Genomic DNA, 14,063 nt, shown 5'->3' with positions numbered 1-14,063 from the left:
GGGTTGACAGGTTGTGGGGTTGTTAACCAATGTCATAAAACAATATGTGTACTACTGTTTAATGAGAAACTATTTGTTCTGTAAACCTTCACCTGAAGTACAAAAAAAAAAAAAGAAAAAAAGTACTTTTGTGTCACCCCACTTTGCACCGTCTTCTTTCTACTTCTCCTTCCCTTGGCTTCCCTCTTCCTCACATGTCCCTCTAAGGTATGTATTCCTTGTATTGTGGCCAGAACCCTCTTCCAGTCTCTCTTTGCCTGACTCATCTTATCAACACCATGTCTTCAATTACTCTTTATATGCTGACTCCTAAACCTGTATCCCCATGTAGATCTCTCTCCTGTTACTAACACCACTATATGCATCTACCTACTAGACGTTTATGCCTGAATGCCTCAAACTCAACTTGTCCAGAACTGAACTGACCATCTTTCTCCTCCAACTTGTCTGCCTTCAGCAGTCTTGCCTCAGTAAATGGCACCACACTGTTGAGTTATCCACATCACAGACCTGCGTAGGTTTCAGCCCGGTCTCCCTCTCCCACTGCCACCAAGCAAATCAATCACCAAGTCCTGCTCATTCCTCTTTCTTATTATCTTTCAAATCTGTCCTCTTATCTCTTTCACTACTACCACTATCTGAGTTTTTATCACAATCATCTCTCAAGTGACATTTTAAACGAAAACACTAAAAGCAGCTCTTTCCTAAACGGTTTTCTTTTGCTCTCAGTCTGGCCTCCATTCACTCTACCCTCCTTCCTGCTACCAGAGTTGACATGCCTAAGGAGCAACTCTGATCATGTCATTCTCCTTCTTAAGGCCCTTCAAAATCCTCCACTGTCCTCAGGATAAAATCCACACTGCTTAACTATGTTTTGTAAGGCCCTTTATGGTCTGGTGCCTATTCCCTTCTCGGCTTTCATTCTTCCCGTGAACACTGTGAGCAGGATGTTCTGGGCATAATGACCTTCTACTTTCATCATGTGAATTTCATTTTCAATCCTAAAACATTTGACCCAGGAACTAGGAGACTTGGGTCCTATTCCTAGTTATGTTGCTCTTTAACTTGTTTCACCATATTATCACTCACAGACATTTTAAAAGGTTAGAAGTGGACTCAGTGATCTCTGAGGTCCTCCAGAGCAGATCTGAATTGTCATGATCCTTTATTGCCCCCATGATCTTCATGCTCTGGAGGCTTGACACTTCAATGTGTCATAGTGATTTCTCTGTCCTCTGAACTCAATGCTTAGTTCTGTACAACTCGTCTAGCAACTGGTGGCCCAAACAGTTCAGCACTCGGCTACTAACTGAAAGTTTGGCAGTTCAAATCCATCCAGAGAAGTCTCGGAAGAAAGGCCTGGTGACCTACTTCTGAAAGACCACAGACATCGAATACCTATGGAGCACAGTTCTACTGTGACACACATGGGGTTGCTATAAGTCAAAGTCAACTCGACAGCAACTGCTACTGGTTTACATGGCATCTATTATGTTATAGAAACTTATATTACATCTCTAAGTTCCAAAACACAACTATACAAACACCCAGAGGTACAATGGCTTTAAATTTCAAGAATCTAGTGGTCTAAAGTCAACATCAAGGACCAACTTTCTTTCCATCTTTTCACTAGGCCATCCCCAATATTGTTGGCTTTATCCTCAAGTTAGCTGACAACATGGTTGCAAGACGCTGTAGCTCTTCCAAGCTTCACATCTAGACCTGACAATATGTTTCTTAACCAATGTCTCTCTTAGGAACAAAAATTCCTTTCCTAGAATTCTCCCAGATGAATCTCATTGGCTAAAACTGCATACATCCTGTGTCTAAATCACATGCCAGTGAGCGGCACGGGACTATCATGATAGGCTCAGACCAATCACGGTTTACCTTTCATCTTCTTCTGGATCTCTTGGCTGTGCAAAGCAGAGTGGTTACTAAGTAACTGGAGTTTTGTCAGACAACAGGAAGGCAGAGTTGTTTAAGTACCCTCCAGGGCTTAGACAATTTTCATCCCCATGTTTGGACTTGTTTCCAAATAGATGGCAACCTCTGAACCATGTTTTGTTCTGATTGTACAATGGGTCTAGCATATCCCCTTACATAAGTAAGTGCTTTATAAAGATATGATAAATACTAGTTTTGTGGAGTTCACTGTAGCCAGCTCAACAAAGCACTAGTACCTATGGATTGTCAGAAGGGGCATGGGACTCACTTTCACATACCAAATCTATTATTGTCTCAGTATTTTGTGGTATCAGAATTCTTCCCTTTAGAGACCCATTCTTCTGTGTGTTCTTCCAGGTAAATCACTGGTCACCACACAATTAACAAAACAAAAACCTCCATACCTTTGACTTGCTGATTTGAGTGACAGTCTTACAAGGTTCCTCCTCTTTCACGCCAGGCTAAATCTTTCAATAATATTTCAAGCTAAGCAGAGTTGGTAGTCTGGACCTTGTGGCTTTAGTGGTAGCATTTAGGTGATGCCAGGATGATACTTTTGGCCCCAAATATCTTCTGCATTCTTCCTGAAATCCTTTGTTTTTAACACACTGACTGACTGAACGTGTGTCTTTATTTTGCTGAATGTCTTAAATGCCATCATTAGAAGTTCATCTCTTCACGTTAACAAATTTTCCCCCTAAAATGCCCAGAGCTGTTAGCACATTAAGGCGGGAGCAGTCATCACCCACTTTAGACTGAACTAATTTAAAATGACGCATTTACTGACTCTTGGTGTTGAAATCTACCTGTCTTGGTGATCATCTCACAACAAGGCCGTACTGGCAACACTGGAATTTTAATTTGTGAGGAAAGGGGGGCAGTGATAATATTTAAGCAATTATTTCCAAACCTAGCTGTACTCAAAATTTCCTGAGCAATTGTTTTTAAATGCTGAATCCTGAGGCCCATTCAATGAATTTAAATCAAACAGTGTCTTGTGAACTAGTATTTAAGAGAGCAAAGCTTAGCTGAAGTTGGACAGGTGCAGCTGGAAAGCCATGGGGGGAGGTTACTTTGTCAGAATGTGGTCTGACGCCATTGAAGGCTGAGGTTGAGGAGACAGAGGTGGTTTATGAAGACTTCCAGAAATACGAGGTTACCTCAAACTTCTCTTTTTGTTACAAAAGGAAAATTTTCCTACTTTATAATTTAGCTTGGGGTTGTCTCTTCTAACAATGGACAGTGGTTGGTTGGAAAGAGATGGATTCGTCTTCCTAAACATGCTAGCTGGTTCAGAGGAAAACCTGAACATGCATGTTTTGTGTGTGATATAATAAACTTGAAGTCCTAACTCTGCTCTTCTTACTGCTTTCTTTCTTTTTCTTCTCTTCTCCCCCAACCCCCAACACACACACTTTCCCCAGGATAACTGGCATCTTTGTCTGTATACGAAACTGGGCTGATCAATGAAACCTAAAGATCCTTTTAGGCAAGATCATTGGAATCTCATGATTCTAAGATTCATTAATGTTTACAGGAAATGCAGAAAAGGGAAAAAGAAAAAAAACATCAAAGCAGTGAAGGCAAAGGGAATGGCCTGGAAAATCTTTGAACACTAAATATGATATGATCAGGTGTAGTCAGAACATAAAATGGTTTTATGTATGGCTCTGGGATGTGGTGTGTGCATATGTATTATGTGTGTGGTGTGTGCAGGAGTGGGTGTGACAGAGAAAAGCCTGAATAGGCAGACTGTAGCCAAATGGTAAAGGACCTTTGGTAACATGCCAAGAAATTTGGACTTTAGTCTACTTGAGATGAGAGCCACCAAACGTTTGAAACAAGAGAGTGACTGGATACAGACAAGTGTTTTAGAAAGATAACGTCAGTGACAATGAGAAGAATGGACTGGAGAGGGAAGCAACTAAAAACAGAAAAACCGGTTTAAAAATGATAATGGTCGAGACACAAAAAACTGAAGGCCTGACCTGGGTGGTGGCGGAAGCTGCATAGGTTGGGAACAGAATGGTCAGAACTTGGAGACTGACGGTGAGGTTGAGAAGAAGAGAAACAGTCTCTGTTTGCATGATGATACCGCCATTAAACAACAGTAGACCATTTAGGAGAAATTTTCAGAGGATAGGTGTTAAATTCAGTGTGGAAACTGTTGAGTTGGAGGTGCTTATAACATATCTAGGTGGAGATATTTGGTAGCAGATGGAAATATTGATCTGGGACCCAAGAGAGGAGGAGTCTGGCTGGAGATCCAAACTGGAGAGGGAGGCAGGCCCAGAGGGAACAGTGGAAAGAAGACAATCCAGCATGGGTTCCTGCAAACACCAGCAAGGAAAAGGCCAAAGAGATGAGCCTGTAAAGGAGACTAAGAACATCTGGGAAAATAGAAGGACAACTGAGAAAGAACAGAAGCGAGCAGTGGAGGCGTTTCAGAAGGAAAGAGCTACCAAAGACAGATTAAAAAGAAAGCCTTTTTTTTTTTGAATACAAGAGAAATTAAAATATTTGCATGATGAGGGGAACTTACATTAGAGAGAGAATCTGAAGATATACAGCAAAGAAGAGATGACTGATAGAGTACCAAAGATAGGGAGAAAAAAATGAGATCTAGAATGTAGGTGGAAGGATTATCCTTGGCCTGGCGAAACACCAGAGAATATAAGTGACTTCGTGTATTTTAAAATTACATTTACTTCTGTTCTATGAACGATTGTTTTGTTTATAGTTCATCTAGGCCTCTTATGGTCTCTCTTTTCCATCTTCAGCCTGTCCAGTTACTATTTCAATGCTTATAAGCATTTAAATCAAGAATGACCAATGAAAGATGATAAATAATGAACTAAATTATGAGCACTGCATTTTCATAAATACCTGTGAGAAGGTTTATGGAAAACGGATTTGAATCTAAGTGCTAAAATAAAATTTGAAGGTTATATGCTTCTAAGTTGGTTTGCATGCATGCTGGAGAGGATGCAAGATGTATAAACACACATACATATGCCCTTTAAATTTTAGTATTTGGTATGGGTTTATATTATACAATTATACATGTATATAGTTTATGTGTTTGTGTATAGGGATGATGAATGCTCAAAACTTTTATACAGATAGGATTATACCAGAACCCTGGTGTTGCAGTGGTTAAGAGCTCAGCTGTTAACCAAAAGGTAAGCAGTTTGAATCCACCAGGTGGAAAACCCACCTGGGAAACCCTATGGGGCAGTTCTACTCTGTCCTGTAGGGTCACTATGAGTTGAAATCGACTCGATGGCAACAGGTTTGGTTTAGTTTTAGGGTAACACCATAAAAAATTTCAGATACCACTGACCTAAAGATTTCAATTATTCATGTTACCCTTGGATGATCATGGCATCAAAAAATGCTGCTGCTGCCCTAAAACCTTAATTGATATCACAAATAACAAACCTTTATTGTGGTCATCTTAAAATTAAGAGAAAATCTGTTCCTTGAGTATGCAAATATCTGGAGCAGAAGGAGGAAATGAAGACCAAAATATTTGTACAGATGTCATTTTAAATCACCTCTGCTTGCTTGCATTGACCCTGTCCTTCTTAACTAACTCCACGTTCAAGTCTCTCTACCTGACTTCATGCCTTGCAGCAACACATTCCACTCAAGCATTTCTCCATACTCTTTAAAGAACAAGCCTCAACATTTCAAAGGTAAGTAAATGATGTGATGTTTCCATAGTTTCTTCTAATACTGGATAATTAAAGAGAGATGAAAAGCTTAGACTTATATTTGTATTTGCTCTTGGGAAGGTTGTGATCTTCCAGGGACTGGTTTTCAATGTCACATCCAACTTTATCTGAAATCTCTACATTGGAATTAACGCCCCCCCCAAAAAAATAAATAAATAAACTCCTATCTATATGTACTTCTAGTGTTTAGGAGGAGACTAGAGAAGGTTCCATCAAAGAGATTCTCTCCATCTTCTCCAGAAGCCCTCTCAACACACTGCCCTTCAATACAACTGAGTAACATAGAAATTAACATTTGAGTAAGTAAAATGTCAAATTTAACCTTCAAGTCTGCATAATCTGGGTGTGACTGTCTTTAGATGATAACCCAAGGGACACACATAACCTGTCATCTTATTTTTTTTCTGGTTGCCTGGTTTTCACCCCCTCCCATCCTTCCTTTGACTCAGTTCTTCCATTGCTTCTCATCTGCACAAGACTCATGAAAGAAATCTGGCTAACCAACTAGATAATAGTTCATGAACAGCGAGAGAGAGAATAATGAAGATGCCAAATTCAAGAATAACAAAACCAAATTTTAAAACAAAAATTACCAAAGAATATCCAAAGGATTTATGCAGGTATATTTGCATAGAAACTCCCAACCACACACATTTGGAATGTGGTCCCAGGAGAGAATATTTGTGAAACATCAATGTCATAGATTGAATTATGTCCCCCAAAAATATCTGTCAACTTGGCTAGGGCACGATTCCCAGTATTGTATGATTGTCTACCATTTTATCATCTGATGTGATTTTCCTATGTGTTGTAAATTCTATCACTGTGATGTAATAAGATGGATTAGCAGCAGTTATATTGATGAGGTCTACAAGATCAGATAGTGTCTAAGCCAATCTCTTCTGAGACATAAAAGACAGAAGCAAGCAGAGAGATGGGGGGACCTCATACCACCAAGAAAGCAGTGCCGGGAGCAGAGCATGTCCTTTGGACCTGAGGTTCCTGCGCTGAGATGCATCCGGAGCAAGAGAAGACTGATGATAAGGACCTTCCTTCAGAGCCAAAACAGAGAGAAAGACTTCCCCTGGAGCCGGCACTCTGAATTCGAACTTCTAGCCCACTGGACTGTGAGAGAATAAACTTCACTTTGCTAAAGCCATCCACTTGTGGTACTTCTGTTATAGTAGGAATAGATAACTAAGACAACCAGACGTGGTGGGCCAGAGAACCTAATGAACAGGTCCCATTCTCAGCTAGGAGTGTGTGTGATATTTCTCCGGTATTTCTGACCTAGAAAAAATGTCACAGGACCTGAACTCAGTTTTCTCTCACAATAAAGATAATGCCTGGTGAAAGTCAGCCTCAAATGAGGACTGATTAGGAAATATTTATATTCTTGGTAAAAATAAACAAAAACAGAAAACTTTTTTTTAAGATATATGTTCAAACTGTTGCTGTTTGGTGCCATCAGGTGGTTCCTACTCACAGTGACCCTACCTACAACAGAAGAAACACTGCCCGACCTGCACCATCCTCACAATCATTGCTATGTGAACCCATCGTTGCATCCACTGTGTCAATCCATCTGGTTGAAGGTCTTCCTCTCTTTTTTCACCCTTTACTTTACCAAGCATGATGTCCTGCTCTGGAGAGTGGCTCCTCCTGATAACATGTCAAGTACCTGAAAGAAGTCTCACCATCCTCCCTTCCAAGAAGCATTCTGGCTGTCCTTCTTCCAAGACAGATTTGTTCAAACTACAACATACTAACGTGACCCTATCCCCCCTCTAAGTAAACTAAAATTCTTAAACTTAAGTACACACTAAAACAAAAAACAAACCCTTTGTTATCAGTCCATTGCAACTCATAGCAACCCTATCGGACAGAGCAGAACTGCCTCATAGAGTTTCCAAGGAGTGGCTGGTGGATTCGAACTGCCAATCTTTTGCAGTGGAGCTTTTAAACACTACGCCGCCAGGCCTCCAAGTACACACTAGGCTCCAGGTGAATGAATGTCTTGGAGAAAGTACTGTGGACCGTCGCACAGCAGCTCAACACTCTCAGCCTCATTTCCCCACTTAGTGTAAAAGAAGGCAGGCTGCAGGTGGGCCCTACTCCCACTGCACTGCAGTTGGAACTTCTGTTCCGGATAATTGGCCCTTCCCCCTCTTGCTACAGCGTCAAGGATCAAGAAAGTGGAAAGAACTTTTCCTTTCCCAAGTTTACATTAGTTGAACAGACAACGTTACAACAATAAGAGGAAGGCAGAAGGGAAGTAAGAATTCCCCTCCGCCAAGTGTTTAAGTGGCGCTTGGTTTTTCTAAGTTCCCTATGGGAGGAAACAACAGCGCTGCGTCCTGAAGTAAAAAATGGGGGATTACTCATTCCTTTGGGAGAGATGTCCGAAAATAAGCGTGTCGGACTCCGAGTCTCCCTGGAAAGCCCCCCCGGCATAGCTCTGGGAAGCTGTGGAATGAAAGGGCCGACGAGGACTGGATCCCGGCGACCCACAACCCTAGTCCTGGTCGAGCGCGGCACCTGTCCAAGCCTGGGAAAGTTGGGGTGCAAGACTCGCGGTCTCCAGGACACCCCATAACCTCTATCCCTCCAGGTGTGTGTGTGTGCGCGCGCATGTGTGTTAAATCAAAGCTCTCACTGAGGAGACTTCGGATCCGGAGCAAGCGGGAATGGAAGGGTATCTCTCCAACCGGCTCCGGATGGGTGGGAGCCTGGGTCCACGTGGATCAGAGCGGAGATTTACTCTGCTTGTTCCCTTGTGCCCCAAAATCTCTCCTTCACACATCCCTTCTCCCCTCCACACTCCGGAGAACCCTTGCAGCGGATCCGGAGCAAGCCTCCTCGCTTACCTTGACTGAACATTAGTACCAGCCGCAGCGGCAGCGGCGAACCCTCCGCGCGTCCTGGTCGCATGCTGAGTCGACCCTGGGGACCGTAGCTGAGCTGGGTTTGCAGAGGGTGCCTTGGTCGAGGGATACAATAACCCGGAGACCCTCCAGAAGCCGTGCGGAAAGCTGTTCTCCCCGGCCAGGGTGAGAGCAGGGAAAAGTTGCAGAGCAGCTCCTGCGGCTCCAAGTCCCGCCCCGGCGCGCCCCCGCCCGCCCCCCGGTCTAGGCGAACACCGGATCTGCCCCGCCCCGCCCCGCCGATCCCTCACCCTCCAGACTAGCGGGCTGCACCTTGTCGCTCCACACCCCCGGCAGCCACACCTTAACTGCCTCACTTTGTACAGCCCTGGGATCCAGGAAGCAGGTGGGTGGGGACGGGAACAGTGCGCCGGGCAGACTTCCCTGGAAACGACTGGCCAGGCACATCTGACTGGCGAGAACCAGCCCTGCTACTGTCCAGCTCCCTGACAGCCTAATTCCCCTCGCAGGAGACCCTCCCGGTCCCGGGAGTGCCCTGGCCCTACAGCAACCCATCGCCGCTCGGGGCTCCCAGCTGGTACGGGAGGGGCGGGGGATCCGCGAGTACCCAAGGTAGTTCTTAGGAGCAGCTCAGTGCCTGGCTTTCTCTGTGCTTCCAAAGTGGGTAGAGAAATGGACAAAAATAAGCACAGAATGACCAGGTTAGAAACTAACTCATCAGGGAAGAAGATCTTTACACAAGTTGTGATTATCCGAGGTGGTGTTTAAGCTAGACCTGTTGCAAGGGCGCAGTGTGTTTGTGTGTGTGTGTGTCTTATAAATCATCATTCATTCCTTTCCTCCGAGATAAATAAGGAGCTGATTTGATTACTGAGTTTAAACGATTTACTTATATGAACTCATGGTTCTTCCTCTTTGCCTACAGTACAGCGTGACCATTTTCTTCCAGTATAGCAGCCTCAGATTTGGAAAGAGAACATTCTATAACCACATCTGAGATTTTTACTTACATACCTGAGAAATGGGATATTCACTTTTCTTCCCTAAATCTGATTATTCTTCTAAAAGTTCATTCACAAATTCCCAGCAAATTGGGGAAACCAGATTTATTCCAGTGACCACTTTTGTGAACATTCAAATGTTTTAATAAATTAAAGAGTTGTTAGTTTAATCATTACTATTATCAATGCCGATTTTATGGAGCACCTACTATTAGCAGAATAGGATGCCTGGGATGCTTCCAGAAAGAAGCCAAGTGGTTCAGAACCAAAGAACTCAAAAATGAGTTAATTGGTAAAAATAGAACACCCCCCTTAAACATAACTAAAGCTGGAGTCTTGTATTTAAAATATTAAATTGGTATTTATCAGACATTACTGCTTATAGTCATGAACATAAACTCAACTCCTTTGAACCCCAAAATGTATAGCCTCGGGTTTTTTTCTGTGTTCTTATCTGTCACTTACTAACTCTACTTACTAATCCTGACAAACACTTGAAGGGATTTTTTTCCTGAGTTGTCTGTGATACTTACCTGCTTCCTAAGACTCCAGTTATCACCTGAGAGCTTTTACGTGACCGCTCACTAACCCTGACACACAGCCTTGACTCTCTTCACAGGCTTCTTGCAGGAAGTCAGCCAGGTTTCAGGGAGATGAATATCTGTCTGTTTCCTTCTGACTCACTGAAATGTGAGTAAGTGTTTGGAACAGACTCTTACTTGGGAGGCAGGATAGTTCCCTTTAATGTGAGGCAGGAATTTGTGCTTTGTCTCTGGGCACTGGAGAGGAAAATTCACCCAGCTTTGCTTTTGTGCTCAGAATGGGACAAATTAATATTACGCTGGCATGGGGTGCAGAATAAATCAGGAACTGTATTTTCCAGAACAGGCAAACATTCCAAGAAACAAAGCACAAACTCCTGTTTTACATTAATTTTAAGAGTGCAGAGGATTCCTGAGACCAGAGTTTGAGAACCCCTGCTCTAATCTTAAGAACTGTCCTGCCTATGTGTAATTGTGCTAGATAGCACATTCTAAGCAGGGAATAAGGAAAACTAGAGCAGGGCTTCTCAAACTCTTTATACCCTTAAAATTATTGAGGATGCCAAACAATTTTGTTTGTGTATCTATCAATGTTTACCATCGAAGACATTAAAAGAGACAAATTTTTCAAATATTTATGTATTAATTCATTCTTAAATAACAATAATAAACCCACTACGTGTTAACCTGGAAAGGTCTTCGAGACCCCCAGGGACCATACTCTGAGAACCGCCAAGGAACAGAGTGAGGCCTATATTCTTTCCACTCTTCCTTCTCTTAGCTCTAGGCAGGACTTTTGTTCGGGGAGGGGGCTCATGTGCGTTTTTTCCCAAGTCTCCCTTCTGAGCTCTCTTATCTTTACGTCCTGCTCTTTTTCAGTCGTCTCATTTTCGTGTATGTTGTTGTTATTAGCTGCTGTCCACCAGACATCTTTGTTTTTCTTCCTCGTGGCCACCATCATGCCACTCTGCCACCATAGCATATCAATTCTATCTTTTCCTCCAGCAGGGCTATCTGTGCCGTCTCCTATTTTTCATTCCCCTGCTACTCTTTTTAGTTCAGGATCTTTCGATCTTTTACCATTATGACAGTCCCCTGAATAATATCTCCACGCCCCTTCTCCCTTTTCCAATCCACCTTTTACACTGCCATCACAGCTGTCCTTCTCAAATGCAGAACTGAGCTGTAGAAAATCTTTTCGTCTGCAGGATAAATATCAAGCAACTTTGCTTTTCAAGCTCTTAATTGGGCCCCAACCTACCTTTGCATTCTCATCTCTCACCATCCCTCCCTCTTGCACACTGTGTGTGACGGTTAACATTGCGTGGCAACTAGGCTGGGCCATGATTCTCAGTGGTTTGGCAGTTATAATGTAGTTTGGCAGCTATGTAATGATGTAATCACCTCCATAATGAGATGTGATATAATGTAATCACTTCCATGATGAGATTTGCTATGAGCAGCCAATCAGTTGAACGGGCGTTTCCTTGGGATTGTGGCCTGCATCCAATATATATGGACTTTCTGGTAAAGCTTCCTGGCTTTTGCTTGCTCTGGATCCTGCATCTGACCTCTGGTTCTTGGGACTTGAGCTAGCAGCTTACCTGCCTATCTTGGGTTCACCAGCCCCTGCAGCTACATGAGTCAGGGGAAGCCTCCAGCTTGACCCATGGACTTGGGATTTTCCAGTCTCTACAACTTCATGAACCATTTCCTTGATATAAATCTCTCTCTCTCTTGTTGTTGTTATTAGGTACCAATGAGTCAGTTCCAACTCATAGCGACCCTGTATAGAACAGAAGGAAGCACTGTCCAGTCCTGCACCACTGCACCATCCTCAAAATCATTGTTATGCTTGAGCCCATTGTTGCAGCCACTGTGTCAGTCCATCTCGTTGAGGGTCTTCCTCTTATTCACTGACCCTTTACCAAGCATGATGTCCTTCTCCAGGGACTGATCCTTCCTAATAACATGTCCAGAATATGTGAGACATAATCTCGCCATACTTGCTTCTAAGGAGCATTCTGGTTGTACTTCTTCCAAGACAGATTTGTTCATTCTTCTGGCAGTCCATGGTATATTCAATATTATTCACCAACACCACAATTCAAAAGCATCAATTCTTCGGGTTTCCTTATTTATCATACAGCTTTTTGCATGCACATGAGGCAATGGAAAACACCTTAGTCTTCAAGGTGACATCTTTGCTTTTCAATACTTTAAAGAGGTCATTTGCAGCCGATTTGCCCAATGCATGTGTCTTCTGATTTCTTGACTGCTGCTTCCATGGGTGTTGATTGTGGATCCAAGTAAAAGGAAATCCTTGACAACTTCATTCTTTCTCCGTTTATCATGATGTTGCTTATTGGTCCAGTTGTGAGGATTTTTGGTTTCTTTATGTTGGTGTAATCCATACTGAAGGCTGTAGCCTTTGGTCTTCATCAGTAAGTGCTTCAAGTCCTCTTCCCCTTCAGCAAGCAAGGTTGTGTCATCTGCATAAGGCAGGCTGTTAATGAATCTTCCTTCAATTCTGATGCACTGTTCTTCTTCATACAGCCCAGCTTCTCAGATTATTTCCTCAGCGTACAGACTGAATAGGTATGGTGAAAGGATACAGCCCTGACCCGCACCTTTCCTGACTTTAAACCATGCAGTATTCCCTTGTTCTGTTGGAATGACTGCCTCTTGATCTATGTACACGTTCTTCATGAGCACAATTAAGTGTTCTGGAATTCCCATTTTTAGCAATGTCATCTATAATTTGTTATGATCCACACAGTCGAATGCCTTTCCATAATCAATAAAATACAGGTAAATATCTTTCTGATATTCTCTGCTTTTTGCCAGGATACATCTGACATCAGCAATGGTATCTCTGGTTCCATGTCCTCTTCTGAATCCAGCTTGAATTTCTGGCAGTCCCTGTCAATATACTGCTGCAACCACTTTTGAATAATCTTCAGCAAAAGTGTACTTGCATGTGATATTAATGATATTGTTTGATAATTTCTGCATTTGTTAGGATCACTTTTCTTGGGAATAGGCATAAATATGGTTCTCTTCCAGTCAGTTGACCTGGTAGCTGTCTTCTAACTTTCTTGGCATAGATGAGTGAGCACTTTCAGTGCTGCATCTGTTTGTGGAAACATCTCAGTTGGTATTCTGACAAAGAAGAAGGATCAGTAGTTGGAAAATATGGCCTTAATGATAGAAATGATGCTGGAGATCGCATGATAGAATTTTGCAAGACCAAGGACTTCTTCATTGCAAATACCTTTCTTCACCAACATAAACGGTGACTATGTATGTGGACCTCACCAGAGGGAATACACAGGAGACAAATCGACTACATCTGTGGAAAGAGACGATGGAAAAGCTCTCTCTCTCTCTGTATCTATATACTTTACTGGTTTTGCTTCTCTAGAGAACCCAGCGTAAGACACTATGTTTATGCCAAACTCACCTATTCACTGACTTGCCTCTCTCATTCCTCCTTGTTCTTGCCGTAGCTATTTTTTTTTTCTGGCTAGAATTGCGTTCCCCCATTTTTCCGTTTCTTAAAATTCCACTTCAAGACTCTAGTCAAACTTACATCATCTGCCCAGCCTTCCTACCTCTCTCATTCAGAACCAATTATTCCTCTTCCCTGACTTCCCACTGCTTTCTTGATGGTATGAGGTCCTCTGTCTCACTGCTCACTTCTGTGTTTTATATCTCAAGAGATTGCCTCAGGACACAGTCCAGTCTTGTAGATCAGATCCTGCCTTACTAACACAACTGCCACCCATCCTCCCTCATTAACATCATAGAGGCAAGTTTACAACATACAGGAAGATCACACAGTACCAGGAACCATGGCCTAGCCAAATTGATACACACATTTTTGGGGGGACATAATTCAAACCATGACATTCCACCCTTTGGCCCCCCAAAAATCACATCCTTGCAACA

General features: G+C 42.7%; 1 protein-coding gene across 1 annotated transcript in view; it reads right to left on the bottom strand.

The window, feature by feature from the left end:
• The window catches only part of ITGA2 (integrin subunit alpha 2), a 133,878-nt gene extending 125,277 nt beyond the window's left edge, over positions 1-8,601 (bottom strand). Inside the window, exon 1 of the mRNA XM_004380501.2 lies at positions 8,552-8,601. Coding sequence (XP_004380558.2) covers positions 8,552-8,564 — 13 coding nt within the window. The 5' untranslated portion in view covers positions 8,565-8,601. The remainder of the gene's footprint in view (positions 1-8,551) is intronic.
• Between the last annotated feature and the right edge of the window lie 5,462 nt (positions 8,602-14,063).

This window comes from Trichechus manatus, unplaced genomic scaffold (genome assembly GCF_000243295.1).
Source record: "Trichechus manatus latirostris isolate Lorelei unplaced genomic scaffold, TriManLat1.0 scaffold00074, whole genome shotgun sequence".
NCBI lineage: Eukaryota > Metazoa > Chordata > Mammalia > Sirenia > Trichechidae > Trichechus > Trichechus manatus.
This window is presented reverse-complemented; position numbering and strand designations above follow the sequence as displayed.